The following is a 21,922-nucleotide window of genomic DNA, read 5'->3' as shown; positions in this document are numbered from 1 at the left end:
CCAGGAGTAAATTCTGACCACCACCTACGACCACAAGACCAAAAATAAATAAGCAACCTTGGTGGAGGGTGGGGCAGAAGGATGATAGGCAAAGTCTTATTTGCAAGTAAAGCAAGCAAGGAAGTAAGATTAGTGCAATACTGACAAATCACAGCCTTGAAATGGTCCAGAACTGTTTACCTCTCAGTCCACAGAAATAATAAATCAGCTGAATGGGGATTTGAAGATTGAAGTGAAAAGAAAAACAAGGAATCTGTAACTTTGGGTTGAATGGGCGAAAGTCCATACTGTAAATATAAATGCCATACGCAAGAATTCCTTATAGAAAAATATAGAATTATATATTATTATATAGTATATATAATTATATGTATAGAAATATATAGAAACAGCCCAGAAAGATAACAGTGGTTACATGTAAGTGAACGGCCAGACTGGGGATTAGAAATATATTGGTTTTGGGGCTGGAGCAATAGCACAGTGGTAGAGTGTTTGTCTTGCACGTGGCCAACCCTGGATGGAGCCTGATTCGATTCCTGGCATCCCATATGGTCCCCACAGCCTGCCAGGAGCGATTCTGAGCACAGAGCCAGGAGTAACCTGAGTGTCGCAGGTGTGCCCTCCCCCCAAAAAAGAAAAAAGAAAAAAAGAAAGAAAAGATATATATTTTTTTCTATGTATCGTCACTACTATTAAATTTTTTCTTTTTGGGTCACACTCTCTATCGTGCTCCTCCCAGCTTGATGCTGGGGATTGCTCCAATGGTGGGATGGGATTGGCAAACATGGGGAGGCTGGATCCAGGGGTTATAGCATGTAAAAGATGCTCTAGCACTTTGAACCACCACATTTCACTGCTTCACCATTGCTTCTGCCTTTTGGGGGTGGGGGTGGGGTGACACCCGGTGGAAGCACAGGGATTTTTCCTGGCTATGCACTCAGAAATCACTCCTGGCTTGGGAGACCATATGGGACACTGAGGGATCGAACAGCAGTCTGTCCTAGGTTGGTGTGTGCAAGGCAAACGCCCTACCGCTTGTGCCACAACTCCAGAGCCTACTTCTGCCTTTTTTTCATTTTCTTTTTGGCAAAAAGTGGGAGATGCAACCATTGTAGAAGCTTAAAAAAAATCTGTTATTAATTACAAATGGGGCGTGACCATTGTGAGGTGTCAACATTTCGATTGTGGTGAAAAACCAGCCCACGACTTTCTAAAATCTTAAGACCCACAGCCTCAACCTCATAAATGAAAACAAGTCCAGGGGCCTGAGCACAGTGGTAGGGCGTTTTGCCTTGCACGTGACTGACCCAGGACGGACCTGAGTTCGATTCCCAGCGTGCTATATGGTCCCCCGAGCCAGGAGCGATTTCTGAGGGCATAGCCAGGAGTGACCCCACAGTGTCACCGGGTGTAGCCCCGAAACAAAACAAAATAAAACAAACAAAAAACAAGTCCGCTTCCTTCCGTCCACATTTCATTGTCACCAAGTACACGACTTCCCAGGGCTCAGTCCCCAGAGTCTAGACCAGGCGGTCCACACCGAGACCCACTCGGATGGTCCAGGTGGTCGGGGGCAGCAGGCTGGGTTGGAGGGAAAATGCTCGAACGGAGGCTGCGCAGTGGCAGCTCTCAACCATCTCCTCAGCGCCTCCAGGTGTGAGGCTGCCCCTGGCTAGTGGCGCTGAGCTCTTTCTCTTTGCATTGCGCGGCCAGTTTCCCAGGCCGAGAAGGGGTTCCGAGGGCAGGCAAAAGGCCGGTAGGTGCGCCTGACACCCTACGTCCGCAAACTCCTCCAGGTCCTCCTCGCATTCCGCGCGCGCAGATTCGCCACTCTTTTGGGTGTCGCATTAAAAATAAAAATTCGAATCTCCCAGCTGGAAAAACTCTGACTACTAAACAAACCTCAGAGGTACAGGAGACATCGCGTCTTCTTTTATTAAAAACAATTCTCTGACTCACCCAAACCAGTGCGCCAGCCTCGCTAGCTAGCGGCCAGGAAAGTGCCGACGCGGACGCTGAGGTGAGCGCGCCGCGCGCGCAGCCGCAGTCGCCGCCGCCGCCGCCCCCGCCCTCGCCGCCGGGAGTCCGACGTGGAAGTCGCTGGCGGTCCGGACCGGGCGTCCTGGGAACCGCCCCCGAGCCGAGCGCAGCCCGAGGCCACGGCGACGGAGGCGGCGGCGCCGGGGCGCAGACGGGAGTCCTCGTGCCGGCATCATGGGTGAGGGGCGCGCCGGGGGCCGTGGGGGCCGGAGAGGGCCCGGGCAGCCGCTTCCGGGCCGGGGGCTGCGAGGACGCGACTCACCTGCCGCCGTCACCTGCGCGGGGGCCCCGGCCCGGCGTCCGAGCCCGAGCCCGCCGGCATCAGGGTGCCCTGGCCCCGACTGGGATCGACCCCGGCCCGGGGTCCCCGAAACCCCCCTTCGCCCCCAGCTCGACTCGGCGGGCCCCGGCACGGCTCTGGCGTCGCAGTTTCCGGGTGTGCCACTTGAGTCCTTCGGGGAGGAACGATCGCCCGGAACGCGTGCTGCTCACCCCAAGAAGTGCAGCCGGGCCGCCGCCCCCCTGCGCCGTTTCTGAGCCCCTCGGGCCCTTGGCCGGCGCCCGCTCGTTCTCCCCGCGGAGGGGCGCGCGGTGTGGGGGCGTGGGAGGGAAGGAAATGCAGACTCCCCATGCTGGGTGCTTAGTCGCCCGCCCCAGCTAGGCCTCCCAGCCCTACGTTGACTCTGCGGGTGGGAGGACTTTTTAAACCCCTCTCCAGGATTGGGCGGAGCGGCGGGTCTTTTCCTAGGACCCCCCTCCTCGTCTGATGTTTTGCCTCCACTCACCTGTGGCAGCTGGAAAGTACTGTCAGCCACACAATAAATGGCACTTGGTCAGAGGTCCTCCTGACGCTGCGCGGTGCCTTTTGTGGCTCCACTGACTGGGGATTATCAGTCGTAGGGTCACTTTTTGTCACTAAAAGTTTTATTTTTAAAATATTACTCTGTAACTTTATCTTCATTTGTATTATTATTATTTTTTTAATTCTTGAAAGGCTTTGGTGCACAAAAGGCCAAAGATTTTGTTTTAAGTAATCAAAAAGTTCCCGGCTTTGGGTAAAACAAACTAAGACTCCACGTTAACATCTCCTTGAATGTTAGGGATTATTTTAGCAATAATCCAAACGAATGGAAACTATAATCTGTCACCAGAAGGTTTTGTCTCAGAGACCTACTGAGACGAAAGATTGTTTTTGGTTTTTTATTTGTTTGTTTTTTCTTTTTTGGGCCACCCCTGGCAGCAGTCATGGGTTACTCCTGACTCTGTGCTCAGAGATTACTCCTGGCAGGCCTGGGGACCACCTAGGATGCCTGGAATCGAACCCAGATAAATCGTGTGCAAGCAAACACTCCATCCACTGTGCTATTGCTCTGGCCCCAAAGGATTATTCTCTTCACCCCAGATTTGTTGAGGTATAAATGACCACTAACATTGAATACTTTTGCGGCCAGATCAATATGGTGGGCATTTGCCTTGTATGTTGCCAACTGGGTTTAATCTCCAGCATCTCTTGTGATCCCTGAGCCCTTCAGGAGTGAACCCTGAGTACCCCCCAAAATACAATTTAATACTTTTGAGGTGTATATTTTCAGTGTTTTGCTATATCATATTGATTGTAAAGTGCTCACCACAATCAAAACTAATTAATACACCTGACCTCAGTTATGTGTGTCAGCATCTGTATATGTTTGTTTGTATGTGTGAACATGCACATGTGTACATTGCAGTGAGATAAATTCAAGCTCACCTCTGCATCAGGTAAAATGTCTGGGGCCAGAGTGATAGAACAGTGGTAGGGTGTTTTTCTTGCACTCGGTTGACCCAGGACGGACCTCTATTCTTTCCCAGGCGTCCCTATGGTTCCTCAAGCCAGGAGTAACCCCTGAGCGTCACCGGGTGTGGCCCAACCCCCCCGCCCCCAAATAAAAAAAAAAAAAAAAAAAACCTTCATTCTACTGTAGCCCAAATGAAGGTGCATTAACACTTCACATTTCAAATATGAAATTTCTTAATTTTTTTTGTTTGTTTGTTTTTGGGCCACATCTGACAGTGATTACTCCTGGCTCTGCACTCAGAAATTACTATGGTGGGTGCTTGGAGGACAGTATGCGATGCCGGAGATGGAACCCAGTTTGGTCCCATTCAAGGCAAGCACCCTACCATATTGCTCTGGCTCCAAAAGTATTCAACTTACTGTGCTATTATTGCTCTGCCCCCCTCCCCCATTCTTAATTTTTATATTTTGCTTTTGGCACTACATTCTAGCATTCTACATGCTAGCAGCTCTTCCTGGCTTTGTGCATGAGTGCTGGGAGTAACACCTAGTCTTGCTCAGGGGAACCAAATGGTGCCAAAATTAGAATGCAGTTCAGGGCCTGAGAGATAGCAGCGGTAAAACGTTTGCCTTGCATGCAGCCAACACAAGGACGGACCCAGGTTTGATTCCCAGCATCCCATATGGTCCCTTAAGCCTTCCAGGAGTGATTTCGGAGCACAGCGCCAGGAGCAACCCCTGAACACTGCCGGAGTGACCCAAAAGAAAAAGAAAAAAGAAAAAAGAATGCAGTTAGGCCTCAGGCAAGGCACACACCTCAATCCCTGTGCTGTCTTTTTGGCCTGGACCATTAATTTTAAAATACTATTTTATTTATTTATTTATTTTGGTTTTTGGGTCACACCCGGCAGCGTTCAGGGGTACTCCTGGCTCTATGCTCAGAAATTGCTCCTGGCAGGCTCAGGGGACCATATGGGGTGTCAGGATTTGAACCACTGACCTTCTGTATGCAAGGCAAGCACCTTACCTCCATGCTATCTCTCCAGCCCAAATATTGTTTTATTTTTAATCACTGCCTCCCCCCCCCCAATTTTTGGTGTTACTGTTCTGCATGTTAGACAGTCTCATTTTGGGTTGCACATCAGCTCACCACTTGTCCCATTCCTCTGGCATCTGGTATGCCAGATATACCTTTATTATGGGCAGCTTTCTCGAAACACTTTATGATGCATTCATTAAGTGCTGCTGTATTTAAATATTTTAAAGTTTAAATTTTATTTTATATTTTAGCTTTTGAGCCACTTCCGGTGGTGCTCAGGGCTTACTCTTAGCTCTGTATTCAGAACTTATTCCTGGTGGGGTTTGTAGTGTCATATGGGATACCTGGGATGGAGCCAGGTCAGGCGTGTACAAGGCAAGTACATTATTTACTAAACTATCTCTCTGACCCCACATTTAACTTTTTTTTTTTTTTTATACTGAGGCTGCATTAGATTATAATGGCTTAATGGATGGGGGAACCTTTTATTTTTGCCAAAGGTCATTCATATATATACATATTATCTTGACCAAACAGGTAGATGGATTTTAGGCAGTCAACTGGAAGCCTTGTTTTGACATGTGTCAGAGCCAGATATTCCCCACTCCTGGTTTATTTATTTATTTATTTATTTATTTATTTATTTTTTGTTTGTTTGTTTGTTTGTTTGGCTTTTGGGTCACACATGGCAGTGCTCAGGGGTTACTCCTGGCTCTGCACTCAGAAATCGCTTCTGGAGCGAGGGACCATATGGGATGCCAGGATTTGAACCATCATCCATCCTGGATCAGCTGCATGCAAGGCAAATGCCCTACTGCTGTGCTATCTCTGTGGCCCCATCTCCTGGTTCTTTTAAGAAGTTTTCTATTAAAAAGATAGTCTAGTTTGGAGATTACACCAGACATTCCCCATTCCTTGTTCTAATAAAGAGAATTTTCTATTACAAAAGATATTTCTGGTTGGGAGGCTAAACGTAGTTATGATCATGGGCTACTTTTACTTGATGTTCTGGGCTTGCTCCCTCCATGCTCAAGGGTCTGTGCAGTGCTGAGAATCTGGCCCAGTCCTGTATGAGCCACATCCCCAGATTCCCAGAATAATTTTTATTACTTGACTTCCTTGTTTCAGGTGCCTGTACTAGTTATGGTTACAGAAATCTCAGTGATGGAGGATATTGAAAAGGGTACTGCTGTACAAAAATAATGGCTTTTTCTGTTCAAGGACCACTTGGTTTCTAAGGGTAATGAGGAGAACGTGCTCTGTGTTCATAGACTCTGCATTAGAAAGTGAACTCCGTGAAGTTGTCGTTAGAGTTCTCTTGCTCTCTTTTTATGCCTACCTGCCATCTCACCTAGAATATGGTAGCAACCAGTAATATATATATATTTTATATATATGTTATATATATATTGGCTCACTGTGGTACATACAGTTGCAGCACAGGAATGTTCTGTCTTATACAGCAAATATAGACCTAAACCTATGTTTTATCGGGGGTTGTCTTATATGCTGAGTATATATATATATAGATATATATATAGATATAGGATTTGAGGTCACACCTGGCAGCGCTCAGGGGTTACTCCAGGCTCTATGCTCAGAAATACCTCCTGGCAGTCTTGGGGGACCATATGGGATGCTGGGATTTGAACCACTGTCCTCTGCATGCAAGGCAAATGCCATACCTCCATGCTATCTCTCCTGCCCAGCAACCAGTAATTTTATGTTTGTTGAACAACGTATTTTCTTGGGGCCTGTACCTGTGAAAGGATAAAAGTTTAAAATACTCCCCAGTTTGAACTTCCAAAGGGCATGGGATTGAATATTTTATGGATCTAGTTTACAAAATGATACTAAATATGTTTTTGCTTTTATTATTTTTCTTAGGTGGCTTTTTCTCAAGTATTTTTTCTAGTTTGTTTGGAACCCGGGAAATGAGAATTTTAATTTTGGGATTAGACGGAGCAGGAAAAACTACAATTTTATACAGATTGCAGGTTGGGGAAGTTGTAACTACAATTCCAAGTAAGTATCAGAATGATAAATTAATTATAGTGACTTTTTGGTTTATCTTTAGAGCCATTTCTGAACACATAATTTATATAATGAAGTAATTGACAAGATTTATAAACTTTGAATATATGCAAAATATTCATAGTTTTGTTTTGTTTTGTTGGGCCACACTCAGCAACACTCAGACGTACTCCTGGCTCTGCACTTAGGGATCATTCCTGGGTTGGCTATGTGCAAGGCAAATTATGGTGTTATCACTCCAATCCCATGATAGCTTTTTTTTTTTTAAGTAAATTGAGAAGCATGGGTCAGGATGACATCACAATGGCAGGGCGTTTGTCTTCCAAGCGGCTGATCGGACCTGTGTTCAGTTTCCGGCATCCCATATGGTCCCGAGTCTGCCAGGAGCGATTTATAAGCTTAGAGTCAGGAGTAACCCCTGAGCGCCGCCCCTGGGTATGGCCCAAAGACCAAAAACTAAAAAAAAAAAAAAAAAAAAAAAAAAAGTAAATTGAGGGGCCATTGAGGTAGCATGGAGGTAAAGCGTTTGCCTTTCATGCAGAAGGACGGTGGTTCGAATTCTACATCTCATATGGTCCCCTGTGCCTGCCAGGGCGATTTCTGAGCATAGAGCCAGGAGTAACCCCTGAGTGCTGCTGGGTGTGGCCCAAAACCCAACCAAAAAACAAACAAACAAAAAGTAAATTGAGAAAAATTTTGGCATAGTGTATAACCACTGTTACTGCTGGAGTCACACAAATGCAATGCAAGTACCTAACTCCTGTCTTCTTTATTACTTTTTTTTATTGGGGGGCACACCCAGTGACGCTCAGGGATTACTCCTGGCTATGCACTCAGAATTCATTCCTGGCTTGGGGGATCATATGGGACACCACAGATCAAACCGAGGTTCGTCCTGGGTCAGCCGAGTGCAAGGCAAACGTCCTACCAGTGCACTATTGCTCCGGCCCCAACTCCTGTCTTATTAGTCCCTGTATTACTTCCACCTATTGTGGGACTGTTTAAAAATTAGTTGTTATATAATTGTTTCCCTGCAATTTTTTTTTTTTTGGTGGGGGATGTGTTTGGACTTTATCTGATGGTGCTTAGGGGCTACACCCAGCTCAGTGCTTAGAACTACTCCTTATGCTTCTGAGACCATGAGGTATCACAGGATTCAACCCCAGTCTTTCACTTGAAACCATGCATGCTAGCCTTTTGAATGCTCTTTGTCCACTTCTTACTATTGTAATTATGATTAGTTTTCCTTAAGTAAGTTTACCAATTTCTTCTAAAGACTTTACTTGAAGAGATTAAATATTGAATCTGGTAGTTAAAATTAGCAGATGAGCTGGAGCAGTGGTTTGGGCTCTTGTCTTACCATATTTTCTGGCGTATAAGATGACTTTTTTTAAAGTTTTTGTTTTTGGGTCACACCCAGCAGCACTCAGGGGTTACTCCTGGCTCTATGCTCAGAACTCGCTCCTGGCAGGCTCGGGGGACCATATGGGATGCTGGCATTAGAACCACCGACCTTGTGCATGCAAGGCAAATGCCTTACCTCCATGCTATCTCTCCAGCCCCGTAAGACGACTTTTGAAATGAAAAAAAGTCAACCGAAAATGGGGGGTCTTCTTATACACTGAGTATATGCCGCTAAACCAAAATCGTCTGGATATTGCCATGAAACGAATTTTCCAACTTGATCCTGCACCAGTCACTGCAAGGCTGCTCGAACCGCCTCTCTAACTCAGCCAATCCAAGCAGGCTTTTTATGCATGCAAATTATACAATGTTCTGTACCCGAATGTGCACTCTAAAAAGCCTGTGCAGATTGGCCAGAGTCAGAGAGGAAGTCTATTACCTTTGAACCTTTGCTTGTTGTGATTGGCTCACTGTGGTACATACAGTTGCAGCACAGGAACATTATATAGGCCTAAACCTATGTTTTAACTGTAAAATTAGGGGTCATCTTATACGCTGGAAAATACGGTACATGTGGCCGACCCAAATTCAGTCCTTAATCTGGACCCTTAAACCTTCCAGGAGTAATTCCTGAGCATAGAGTTAGGAGTAGTCCCTGAGTATCACTGAGTGTGGCCCCGAAAAAGTAAAAAAACAACTAGCAAGAGAGGGCTATGTGCGTAGTACTTGTGTTTGTTCCACAAACTAGATTGGTCCCTAGTGCTCCTTGGCTCCTGAGCACTGCTGGGTGTGACCCTGGTGGTTTACAACACTACAGGGTTCATGCAATTCTGATCCTGGCACCCTTGCATTGAGTTGCATTCTGATTAGCTGATAACTGATGGACCTAATCTTCAGGTCTTTTTTGGGGGGGAGAGGGGGCCTTACCTGGTGGTGCTCAGGGGATATGCCTGGCCATGCACTCAGGAATCACTCCTGGAGGACTCGGGATCAACCTGGATCAAATCCAGGTTGGCTTCGTGCAAGACAAACACTGTACTATCACACTGGCCCCAAGTTTTCTTTTGTTTTTGGACCACAACCTTGAATGGTTAGGGGTTACTCCTGGCTCTGCACTCGGAAATCACTCCTGGGGGAGCTTGGGAGACCATATGGGATGCTGGGGATCAAACCTGGGCTGAATACCTAAAAGGAAAGTGCCCCACTCACTATTCTATCTTTCCAGCCTCAATAAGAATATTATTTCAGGGCCGGAGAGATAGCATGGAGGTAAGGTGTTTGCCTTTCATGCAGTAGGTTGGTGGTTTGAATCCCAGCATCCCATATGGTCCTCTGAGCCTGCCAGTAGTGATTTCTGAGCATAGACCTAGGAGTAACCCCTGAGCGCTGCTGGGTGTGACCCCCCCCCAAAAAAAAAGAGAATATTATTTCAAGGCTAAAAATGCATTGGTATACCACTCATAATTTTATTTTTCTCTTCTAGCCATTGGATTTAATGTTGAGACAGTAACTTACAAGAACCTTAAATTCCAAGTCTGGGATTTAGGAGGGCAGACGAGTATCAGGTATGGTATGTTTATTTGTGCTGTTAGCTTGTTTTGAGGTAGTAGCCATATTCCATTTATTTTGCTTTTAGGGCCACTTTCAGTGTCACTTAGGAAGCTCCTATCTGTGCTCAGGTGACCATAAGGGATTCCAAGGATTGAATCTGGGTTTACTGCATGCAAGGCAAGCTCTTTACCCACTATACTGGCACTTCTTAGAATCAAAAGTGCCAGGAGTAAGTCCTGAACACAGTCAAAATCCAAAACAAACAAAAGAAAAATCACATAAAAATTTATTTAAAGAACATTTAAGATGCTTTTGCAGGTTCTTAAGATTTAAGAACCAGGTAGAGCTGTGTAATACTTGTTTTATCAGAATATTTAATGATGTATATGTTTTAAATATATTCTTTTTGTTATTTGGGGTGGGGCATGCCAGCTATGCTCAGGGCTTACTCCTGGCAGGGCTCTGGGAAATCATATGTGGTACCTGGGATTGCATTTGTGTTGACTGCATATAAGACAAGTACCCTAACCACTGTGATACCTCTCCACCTCATTTTATTATTTTTATTTTTGTTTTTGTTTTTTTGACCACATCCATCTGTGCTCAGGGGTTACTCCTGGCTCTGTGCTCAGAAATCACTCCTGGCAGACTCGGGGAACTATATGGGATGCCAGGAATCAAACCTGGTCTGTCTGGGTTGCCCTTGTGCAAGGCAAATGCCCTACCACTGTGCTATCACTCCGGCCCCCTCCAGCCTTATTTTAAATACAGTCTCTTATGTTAAAGTTTAAATTCATTTTGAAGCTCCTTGGTCCTGTGATTTAATGTTTATCAATTTATAATATTCCCATTGTCTGAAGGATATGATTTATACATCAGTTATAATGAGTCATTATGGCAATTATTTTGTCATGGGAGGGGCAGAATTAGCACGTCACACTTTCCCCCCACTCCTCAGTGCCAAATCTTAGCATACAAACAGACATTTTAGTTTTGTCTTTGAAATAATGAATTTCCTCTTCTGAAAATTTTTTTAGGCCATACTGGAGATGTTATTATTCTAACACAGATGCTGTTATTTATGTAGTAGACAGTTGTGACCGAGACCGAATTGGCATTTCTAAATCAGAGTTGGTAGCCATGTTGGAGGTAAGAAATCTTTATTTAAATGTGGAGAAGTCACTCACTTTGGCTTATCTTATAAGAGAATAATTGAAAGGAAAGCAGGGACTTCTTCTCCCATGATTTTACTATCATTTTCTTCAATTTGGATACAAGGTCCACACACATATCCTGCCTAGTATGGAGTATCAGGCAGCCTCCCACAGTGCTCTAGGGCCACCAGAGCTGCACAGAATTCAGAGCTCAGAGCCTTGCACATGCTAGGAATGTGCTTTGCTACTTGAGTTTCTGTTTGGCCCTACTATGTTTTATTGGGTTGTGGGGTCACTCCTTGTGGAGCTTGAGGCACCATTCCAGGGATCAAACCCCTCTTGGCCACATGCAAGGAAAGTTGTCCTATGCACTGTAATATTTCTTTGGCTCTTCTAATATAATTTAAAAAATATGTTTCAGATTTTATTAAACACATTTAAACAATTACAAAAATATTTTTAAAATTGATTGATTGGTTGTTGGGCCACACGTAGCGGTGCTCAGGGGTCCCTCTCAGTTCTGCACTCAGAAATTGCCCCTGGCAGGCTGGGCAGCACATGGGATGCTGGGAATAGAACCAGGTCCCTCCTGGGTCGGTCACATGCAAGGCAAACTCCCCACTGCTGTGCCATCTCTCCGGCCCCAACAATTACAAAAATTTATCATAATATAGTTATTTAAAGCATTTAGTGCTCCAATACCACTACCATCACTACTGTGACCTTTCACCAAAGTCTCCAGTTACTCTCTTCATGGGCTTGTTATAACATATCTCACTAAAGTTTCATTATATGAAGATTTATTGAGCTATTACGTGCTAGTTGAGCCTTCTATGTTACTGTTCTTGCTTGAGCTTAGTGGGCTTCTACACAGCTACCAATCAAATTTGCAGTGCTCCTTTGGGCTGTCAGTGATGTGAAATTTTGGAGATGTCTTGTGGCCACATATGTTGCTGTACTCCAAGGAACTTTGGAACTCAGACTATTTAGCAGTTTGGTGTTTCTTTGAGATTAGTTGTAGAGCTGGGCTCTTTCTACGTCACAGGAAGGTGGGTGTTGCTGGGACTCTGGGCCTTCTGTCAGGGTAAGGATTTAGCCTGCCCTATCCTAAGAAGAATTCAGAGATCTTAGCCCAATAACTTGGCCCGTCTGAAGGATGTAACTTGCTACTGAACTCATCAGTCCTGGGATTTTATTTGGAGGAGTGTGTGGTGCTGGAGCTATGCATAAAGCAAATATTCTAGTCCTTTGGGCTATATTCCCAGCTTGTTGATACCCACACTGAAGTTTGTGTTAATTCACAGCCAACTGAGCCACCAAGGGTACTTGCTGCTATCTGTGAGAGAGCTGAATCCTAACCTCTAGACCACCAGGAAACTTTGCTGTCTGTGTTACTGTCTTTTTTTAATTTATTGAATTAATGTGAAATACGAAGTTATACAGTTGTTCATAATAGAGTTTTAGTCTTACGATGCTTTAGCACCCACCCCGTTAGTGTTCACTTCCCTTTACCACTATCCTCAGTTTCACTCCTGTTCCCCAGCCTGTCTCTCTTACTTTTTTCCTTTGGTCTCCTGAGCACAATAGATACCTGAGTACTACTGTGTGTGTGTCCCCACCCCTCAAACCCCCCCCCCCCCAAATTATTGAGCTGGAGTGAAACTCAAGAGCTAGAGCACATTATCAGCACCACAATGACAGGGCTGGAATAGCTCCTGAGTATTAACCAGCTGTGACCCTAAACCAAAATCTAATTAAAAGGAAACATTATTTTAAAAATATATTGTCTAATTACCATGTAAGATATGAAGTTCACTAATAAGTTATCTAAAATTGTAGAGAAGTTGGGGCCAGAGAGATAGCACAGCAGCATTTGCCTTGCAAGCAGCTGCTCCAGGACCTAAGGTGGTTGGCTCGAGTCCTGGCGTCCCATATGGTCCTATTGTTGAGCAGATAGCCACAAGTAACCTCTGAGCACTGCCGGGTGTGGCCCAAAAACCAAAAAAAAAAAAAAAAAAAAAAAAAAATTGTAGAGAAGTAGAAAGAAGCTTTGCTCATAAGCATACCTCCCAAACAGGATCACTATTAACTATTAACATTTTTGCTTTCTAATTGAGGTGTTTTTTTTCTAATTAAGATATTTTACTGTTTACCTAGTAAATAAATTTACAAATATAAAGATCTTTACATACAACTCCCTGCACTTAAAATTAACACTGAAGAACAGGCAAGTAGGTAAAGAAGCTATGATACATGTACAGTGGAACACTACATAGTCATTAGAAAAAATGAAGTCATGAGATTTGCTGATACATGAATGAACATGGAGAATATCATGCTAAGCAGGGGTCTCAAACTCGCGGCCTACGGGCTGTTTGCGGCCCTCTGTACAACATTTTGTGGCCCACGGCCGGTCTTCAAATATCGCAGTATTCACGATTATTCGCTTACCGAATAATCGCAATAAAAATCGCATTAGTAAGAAAAAATCGCAGGGGCCGGAGAGATAGCATGGCGGTAAGGCGTTTGCCTTTCATGCAGGAGGTCATCAGTTCAAATCCCGGCGTCCCATATGGTTCCCCTTGCCTGCCAGGAGCAATTTCTGAGCATGGAGCCAGGAATAACCCCTGAGCACTGCCGGGTGTGACCCAAAAACCACAAAAAAAAAAAAAAAAAAAGAAAAAACAAAGAAAAAATCGCATTAGTAAGAAAAAATCGCATTAAACATTCGCATACCCCGAGCAGTTCCGTTCAGGGTCTGCAAATGTTTAATGCGATTTTTTTTTTTACTAATGCGATTTTTTATTGTGAATATTCGGTAAATGAAATCCCTTATGCGGCCCTGCCTCACCCCAACTTTGCCTCCTGTGGCCCCCAGGTAAATTGAGTTTGAGACCCCTGTTAAGTGAAATGAGTCAATTTACACTCACTTTGGGGATATAAAGAAATATAGTAGGAAAATAATACCCAAAGACAATAGAAATAAAGGACAGGTGGACAGATCCTTAGTAGAAAGCTTTCCACAGAGGGCAAAGGTTTATTAGGTAGAGAAGGGACCAATATGACAGTGATGTGAGAAGTGATCGCTCTGGACAAGAACTGGATGCTGAAAGGAGGTAAAGTCATAAGCATTATACTCTTTTAGTAACAATATTGCAAACCACAGTTCATGCAGAAAGGAAAATCTGCCCTCACCCCCCACCCCCATCCTTCTGAGAATGCCACAGAGGTATTAGCTGGGACCAGACTACCTGAGAAGTACTGGTGGCCATTGTTTTCTTTTGGAGCTTGATTTTTCTGCTGGGAAGATGGTGGCAGAGGGTGATGCTGCTGGGGTTTTGGTGGTGGGTTGAATGTAGGGAGCTTGGCTCAATCTACAAATGGGACTGTGTGTGTGTGTGTGTGTGTGTGTGTTAGGCCATCATTCAAGTTAGGTGAGCATTCCATTGCTGAGCTATAGCTTATGTTTCAAATTAAATGTTTTCTGCTTTGCTTAGGAGGAAGAGCTAAGAAAAGCAATTTTAGTGGTGTTTGCAAATAAGCAGGACATGGAACAGGCCATGACTCCCTCAGAGATGGCAAATTCTCTTGGGTTACCTGCTTTGAAGGACCGAAAATGGCAGATATTCAAAACTTCTGCTACCAAAGGCACTGGTCTTGATGAGGCCATGGAATGGTAAGTGCTGTGTTTCCTGAAACCTTTTCCGTATTTGAATGGACGCAGCTGTGCACACACCTGCACTCTTTCCTTTATTCCTAAGGATGGAATTTTGAGGATTTAGTAGCATATCTTTTTAAGTTTCTTTAGCTTCTTATCCTACAGGTCTTATTATTTCAACAACATCTGATTATAGTCATTTAGGAGAACTAGCTCTCACCATTTTTCTTGCTTATTTCTGCCTTACCTTTAGTTCCTCATCCTTTATTTATTTATTTTAGTTTTTGGGTCACACCTGGTGGTGCTCAGGGGTTACTCCTGGCTGTCTGCTCAGAAATAGCTCCTGGCAGGCACGGGGGACCATATGGGGCACCTGGATTCGAACCAACCACCTTTGGTCCTGGATCAGCTGATTGCAAGGCAAACGCCGCTGTGCTATCTCTCCAGGCCCAGTTCCTCATCCTTTAGAACTTAGAAACTAAGCCTCTTTTCCAGTTCCTTCACTTGCATCTCTGCCCACTGCTTTACCATGTTCCTAGATATTCTTGTCACATATCAATTAATGTTGCACTTGTTAGACTGTCTTATTAATGTCTGTTTTGTGCATAAAACTGCTCCTTGACAACTCACTGAGACCAATTTCCAACTTCTAATTACTCATTGCAGGAGCAGCTTGGGAAATAAGACTTTTTTTTTGAATTCAAGATTTTAATTAATTAAGTAATAGATTTTTTTTGTTTATTTTTGGCCACATCCATTGACGCTCAGAGGTTACTTCTGGCTCTGCACTCATAAATCGCTCCTGGCACGATTTCTGAGCGCAGAGCCAGGAGTAATCCCTGAGTGCCGCCTGGGTGTAACCCCAAAACCAAAAAAAAAAAAAAAAAGAGAGAGAGAGAGAGAGAGAGAGAGAAATCGCTCCTGGCTTAGGGACCATATGGGATGCTGGGGATCGAACCCAGGTCCGTCCTGCGTCAGCCACGTACAAGGCAAATGCCCTACCACTGTACTATTGCTTTGGCCCACTAATTATTTTAATTTAAACACCATGGTTACAAGGTTGTTCCATAATACAGTTGTTTTTTTTCTCCCACAGATACTTGAGTTAGTCATACAATATATAACGACCTTCACCAGTGTACATTTCCTGCTACCAATGTTCCCAAGAATCCCTTTTACCCTCCCTAGTGTCTTCTCTTCCTGCATTTGGGGCATATGTTTTTCTTCTCTCTCTGAAATAAAATATTTAATATGTTTGATTAGTACTCAGTTGAAATTGAGTTCATAATACCATTCTTTTTTTTTTTTTTGGTTTTTGGGTCACACCTGGCAGCGCTCAGGGGTTACTCCTGGCTCTATGTTCAGAAATCGCCCCTGGCAGGCACAGACCATATGGGATGCCGGGATTCGAACCGCTGTCCTTCCACATGAAAGGCCTTACCTCCATGCTGTCTCTCCGGCCCCCTTTATTTATTTATTTATTTATTTATTTATTTATTTATTTATTTATTTATTTATTTTGGGTTTTTGGCTATACCCGGTAACGCTCAGGGGTTACTCCTGGCTATGCGCTCAGAAGTCGCTCCTGGCTTGGGGGACCATATGGGACACCGGGGGATCAAACCGCGGTCCGTCCTAGGCTAGCGCTGGCAAGGTACCTTACCTCTAGCGCCACCACACCAGCCCCAATTTTTTATTTTAATTTTTTTTGTTGTTTTTTTGGGTCACACTTGGCGGCGCTCAGGAATTACTCCTGGCAGACTCGGGGGACCATCTCCTTTGTTGGCCATGTGCAAGGTAAACGCCTTACCACTGTGCTATTGCTCTGGCCCTCCAGTCTTCATTATTTTAAGAGCATTGACTTCTGTTTCAGTACTAAATACTTCATGCCTGAAAAGCATGAACCTAATTTTTGAAACTGTCAATTTTCTCTTCACAGGTTAGTTGAAACATTAAAGAGTAGACAATAAGTTCAGTCACTTCTCTGAAATGAAGAATACACATCAACATGATCCCTTCGGCTGCAGTCACATGTGCTTCTCACTACTAAACATTAAAACTGTATGATTGTTGGCCTATATTGAACTGAATGCCATGTTTGTAATAAATATGAAAAGTAAGTAGTGGAGAGGCAGCTTACCTTGATTGAACAGACTCTGAATGTTCTGTGTAACATAAAATATTCCTTCCTTGCTTTCTTGTATTAAGGCATATATTCTATTTGTATTAAATTCTTATTCAAATACAGCCCTATTAAAGAATATACTTATTGAGGATAAAACCTGTTTTTGAATAAGTGGTTGCAGTTTGTATAAACACTAATATTTTAACTCTGATTTCTCTCTAAAATAAATTACTCTTTCCCAAGAATTAGCTTCAGTAGAGTAGAAATGTAGTGTGAACAATATAATCTTTATTGTTTAATAAATTATCATTTCATGTAAGTGGTGGTTTCTTTGAACAACTTTTGGTTATAGGCATGAAGTTGAAATAACTTATTTGGTGTTAAACTGCACTGACATAAGTAATTTCATTACTTTGTAGTACCTCATAGTTAAACATTTTTACATTAAAGGATCTAGTTAATGTGTTTGTTATACTGAAAAGTATAACAAGTTGTAATATCTTCATTTTGGTCCCAGAAATCGGAAGATTGCTCAGGATCTGGGTTAAAAGCCTATTCTGTTAAACTAAAGTTTGAATTCCTAGAAATGTCAACAGGTAACCAAATTCAGTAAAAATTAGCACCTTTCATAATAAAGTTTAATGATGGAATTTGCAGTATAATAAAGGGAAACTTCATAGTAATGAAAAATTCTGAAAAGATCTGTTCTATTCCTTTTCTGACCAAACATCCCTTGTTTGAACATGTAAAGTTTCTAAAACTCCTAGGTCAGGGAGATAGCTCAATGGGGGTGGAACACATACTTTGCATGCAAGAGTCCTAGGTTTACTTTGGGGGGGGTGTCATACCTGGCAGCACTCAGGGGTTACTCCTGGCTCTGTGCTCAGAAATCAGCCCTGGCAGGCACAGGGGACCATATGGGATGCTGGGATTCAAACCACCGACCTTCTGCATGAAAGGCAAACGCTTTACCTCCATGCTATATCTCCGGCCCCCTAGGTTTACTCTTCAGCACCGCATGGTCCACAGCATTGAGTTGAGAGTCTAGTCCCGAGCACCAGTTGGTGTGGCCCTAAACCACACAAAAAGACAAAATCTTACTGGTTTGACAGTGATGCTTAATCATTCTTGATTTTAAAATTAGGCTTGCTGCTGCTATAGATAAGTTTAGGGCAGTTATGTTCCAGGGGACTTTTATTTGATGTTTTTTTTTTTTTTTTGGTCACACCTGACGGCGCTCAGGGGTTACTTCTGGCTCTGCTCAGAAATCGCTCCTGGCAGGCTCGGGACCATATGGGATGCCAGGATTGGAACCATCATCTTTCTGCATGCAAAGTAAATGTTCTACCTCCATGCTCTCTCTCCAGCCCTCCAGGGGACTTTTTAAACTACTCAGTTCATAAGTTAAGTTGATGGAAGCTAAACACTAAGATTGGGATTTCTTTTTTTTTTTTTTTTTTTTTTTTTGTGGTTTTTTTTTTTGGGGTCACACCCGGCAGTGCTCAGGGGTTATTCCTGGCTCCTGGCTCAGAAATTGCTCCTGGCAGGCACGGGGGACCATATGGGACGCCGGGATTCGAACCGATGACCTCCAGCATGAAAGGCAAATGCCTTACCTCCATGCTATCTCTCCGGCCCCGGGATTTCTTTTTTTTTAATTGGACAAACAGTATTAACACAGTATGATGCTGGTAAAAGAACCACAGCTCAATACTATTGTATTCCATAAGTCTCAGAAACCCATAATTGGTTCATTTATTGTCCGTGTCATTGCCGTTGAGATGTCAACATCTAGCTTTGTTCCTCTTTTGGCCATTGTCTTGGCTCAGATGAATGAGCCTGTAAGATTTCATTCATTCTGAAGAACATTCATAATTTCTTCTCTGAAATCTTGTTTTGAGCTTCCTTTAGACACAAGTGTTCCTGGTGCACTTATACTCACTGGGCTCCCAATGTTCCAGTTCCATGTCACTCACTTCTGACAGGCAGATTGGCTGGCTGATCGTGTGATTTTCCAAATAATTGGAATAGCATTTGTCAGCTACGAGAATAGTACTGTAGCTTATATTAAGTTCCCCAGCAGTTCAGGAACACCAAACTGGTTTGTGTTCTGGACATACTGCTCTTGTCTGGAATATTGATGATATCCAGGGTGAAGTAAGAGGAAAGACAGTGCTGGGATGGAGCTAAGCCTGGTGGTTTATAACAAAGAATGGGATAGGAGGGTGGGATACAGCTCCTCTGAGGTTGAAACATGTGCTTCCATATGTCCAAGGTCTCAGGTTCAATCCCCAGCAACAAACCAAAATTGGGGTTAAATGTTACATTTATTTTAACATGGTAAGGGCCCCTATCTAGCAGAGATACATGGGTATCTAGCTGTTACATGGGTTTGGATATTGATATTTACAAATTAAATCTTGAATACTGTTTATGGGGTTGAAAATGGGGGGCTAGGGGACCTCAAAATTAGAACCTGTGACTTCTACTCACTTGAGAACTCCTTGGGTCTCCACCCCCCAATTCTTGTAAGAGACTTGGACAGATGCTGCCTGCCTGGCTGGATGACAGTCATTAGGGTATATGGGGATTTCATCAGATATTTGCAAGGTCATTAAGACAGGCTCTAAGCCATTGCTCCCTCTGGTTTCTTTTTTTGCATTGCCAGGAACTGAACTCAGGGTTTTACATATGCCAAGTTAAGTGCTTTACACTGAGCAAACATCTTGGACTCTGTTTCTTATAACTGGCTGGTATTTGTGCTGTCATGTGGTCCCAGTAGAAAAAATTGAGAAATTGAGAGTAGTGGAAATACTAACATTATGTCAATACCTGAGTTGCAATTTAATTGTCAAAACTATAAGCATGTAGGCAGGTAGCAACATCCTTATCAGTATCCCTGGCATATAGGATTCAACAAACATTTACTGATTAAAGAAAGCTCTGTTTAATACTGCTGCGATCTATTTTTAGTGATCCTAACCTTTGTAGTTTTTCACTGAAACTTGTTCTTTTGACTATGTCCTGTGGTACTGGGGACCAAACCCAGGGAACCTGCCTGTGAAGCATGTGCTCACTCTATCCTTTTCAGTGCATCACAAAATCTTAAATGTAACTGCTTGAGACAGAGTACAACAGTGGGTGTTGAAGTTCATTAATGTTTAAACAATATGTTCCCATGCCATTCGCCATTTGCGCTTTTATTTTTATTTTTATTTTTTTTTTGTTTTTGGGCCACACCTGGTGGCACTTGGATTACTCCTAGCCATGTGCTTAGAAATTGCTCCTGGCAGACTCGAGGCACCATACAGGATGCCAGGAATTGAACCTGGATCTGTCCTGGGTCAGCTGCATGCAAGGCAAACACCCTACCACTGTGCTATCTCCGGCCCCAACATATACGCTCTTCTAACCTCAAAGAATAGCCCTTCAACTACAATTCTGCCACATACATTCTTTTTGTTTGTTTTTTGGGCCACACCCAGCAGTGCTCAGGGGTTACTCCTGGCTGTCTGCTCAGAAATAGCTCCTGGCAGGCACGGGGGACCATATGGGACACCGGGATTCGAACCAACCACCTTTGGTCCTGGATCGGCTGCTTGCAAGGCAAACGCCACTGTGCTATCTCTCCGGGCCCTGCCACATACATTCTTAGGCAAGAATGATTTTAGGAAGCTCTGAAGAATAGTAAGATTAAGTGTGTATGCCAGTTGTCTGGCACAGGGGTTTGCAACCTTTACGACAGAAAGCCACTCGGAGGGGCCGGGCGGTGGCGCTGGAGGTAAGGTGCCTGCCTTGCCTGCACTAGCCTAGGACGGACCGCGGTTCGATCCCCCGGCGTCCCATATGGTCCCCCAAGAAGCCAGGAGCAACTTCTGAGCGCATAGCCAGGAGTAATCCCTGAGCGTCACAGGGTGTGGCCTAAAAACCAAAACAAAACAAAACAAAACAAAACAAAAAAAAAAAAAAAACCACTCGGACTCATTTCCAAAGGAAAAATATAACCTAGGAGCCGCAAAACCACTGAGACATTTAAAACAAATATAGCACTGCATACATTGTTATTTATCTTAACGCTATATACAGGATCATGCAGTTAGCTGTCTGAACTGAAGAAAAAAAGAACTTTTTTACTTAACAATGTAAAATATATTTGTGCAAATTAATAGCCATTTAAAATATTTAAGTGATACTGTTCCCCGCCCCCTGCTATCGATCCTGTTGTCAGAGCCATTGCAAAACTTCAAAAGAGCCACATGCGGCTCTGGAGCTACAGGTTGCCAACCCCTGGTCTGGCCCATAGGGTGAATTCTACCTCTCAAATATATTAGACACTAAAGAATATTGGTTCTTTAATAAATAAGACTGATTACCTCAGGCTAAAGTTTAAAATAAACGACCACAAAATGAAAAGTCAATCTATTGGTTGGGAGTTATTTACATATACATCTGATAGGAGTTAATATCCAAAATATTTGCAAATAAAAATTGCAGAAAATTTGAAGATCCTTATAGGCACATGAAAAAAATATCGTCCTTTTTAATTTTTCTGAAAGCATTCAGCCATTTAAACAACTTAATTATAAATTGAACAGCAACTAAAGAGTACAGCTGAGAGTACTTAAAAATCATTCAAAGTGAGGGGCCGAAGAGATAGCATAGCGGCGTTTGCCTTGCAAGCAGCAGATCCAGGACCTAAGGTGGTGGGTTCGAATCTCGGTGTCCCATAATGGTCCCCCGTACCTGCCAGGAGCTATTTCTGAGCAGATAGCCAGGAGTAACTAAACCCTGAGTGCCAATGGGTGTGGCCCAAGAACCAAAAAAAAAAAAAAAAAAAATCAAAGTGTATTGCTCTTTTTTGAGGAGCCATGGATTAAATTTTGGGTCTCATGCAATGTGAGGTAAATGCTCTCCCAATGAGCACAAACTCCCTTGTCTTCAATTATCACATGAGAAAACCCATGACAAGGTATCCCAATCTCATTTGAGAATGGCAAACATGTACTGATGATGTGAAGGAAAAAGAACTTTGGCAAATAATGTCACACTGATGGTGGCATTGTAGATTGGTGCAGCTTTATAGAAAATGGGATGGACATTCCTGAAAAATACTAAAAAATACATAAAAGAATACTACTCGGAC

General features: G+C 43.5%; 1 protein-coding gene across 1 annotated transcript; it reads left to right on the top strand.

The window, feature by feature from the left end:
- Window positions 1–2,211: 2,211 nt before the first annotated feature.
- Window positions 2,212–17,470, top strand: ARL1 (ADP ribosylation factor like GTPase 1). Its single transcript, XM_049782847.1, has 6 exons — window positions 2,212–2,218; window positions 6,741–6,878; window positions 9,775–9,856; window positions 10,880–10,991; window positions 14,494–14,672; window positions 16,594–17,470. Exons 1-6 carry the CDS (start codon window positions 2,215–2,217, stop codon window positions 16,622–16,624), a joined length of 546 nt encoding a protein of 181 aa, XP_049638804.1. The 5' UTR covers window positions 2,212–2,214; the 3' UTR covers window positions 16,625–17,470.
- The last annotated feature ends 4,452 nt before the right edge of the window (window positions 17,471–21,922 follow it).

This window comes from Suncus etruscus, chromosome 11 (genome assembly GCF_024139225.1).
Source record: "Suncus etruscus isolate mSunEtr1 chromosome 11, mSunEtr1.pri.cur, whole genome shotgun sequence".
Classification (NCBI taxonomy): domain Eukaryota; kingdom Metazoa; phylum Chordata; class Mammalia; order Eulipotyphla; family Soricidae; genus Suncus; species Suncus etruscus.
The sequence above is the reverse complement of the archived record's forward strand: the minus strand, read 5'-3'. Positions and strand labels throughout refer to the sequence as shown.

Excerpts from the sequence above, each read along its gene's own strand:
- ARL1 (XM_049782847.1), top strand. Across the intron at positions 9,857-10,879 it reads GGAGGGCAGACGAGTATCAG|GCCATACTGGAGATGTTATT; the intron begins GTATGGTATGTT and ends AAATTTTTTTAG. Across the intron at positions 10,992-14,493 it reads AGTTGGTAGCCATGTTGGAG|GAGGAAGAGCTAAGAAAAGC; the intron begins GTAAGAAATCTT and ends TGCTTTGCTTAG.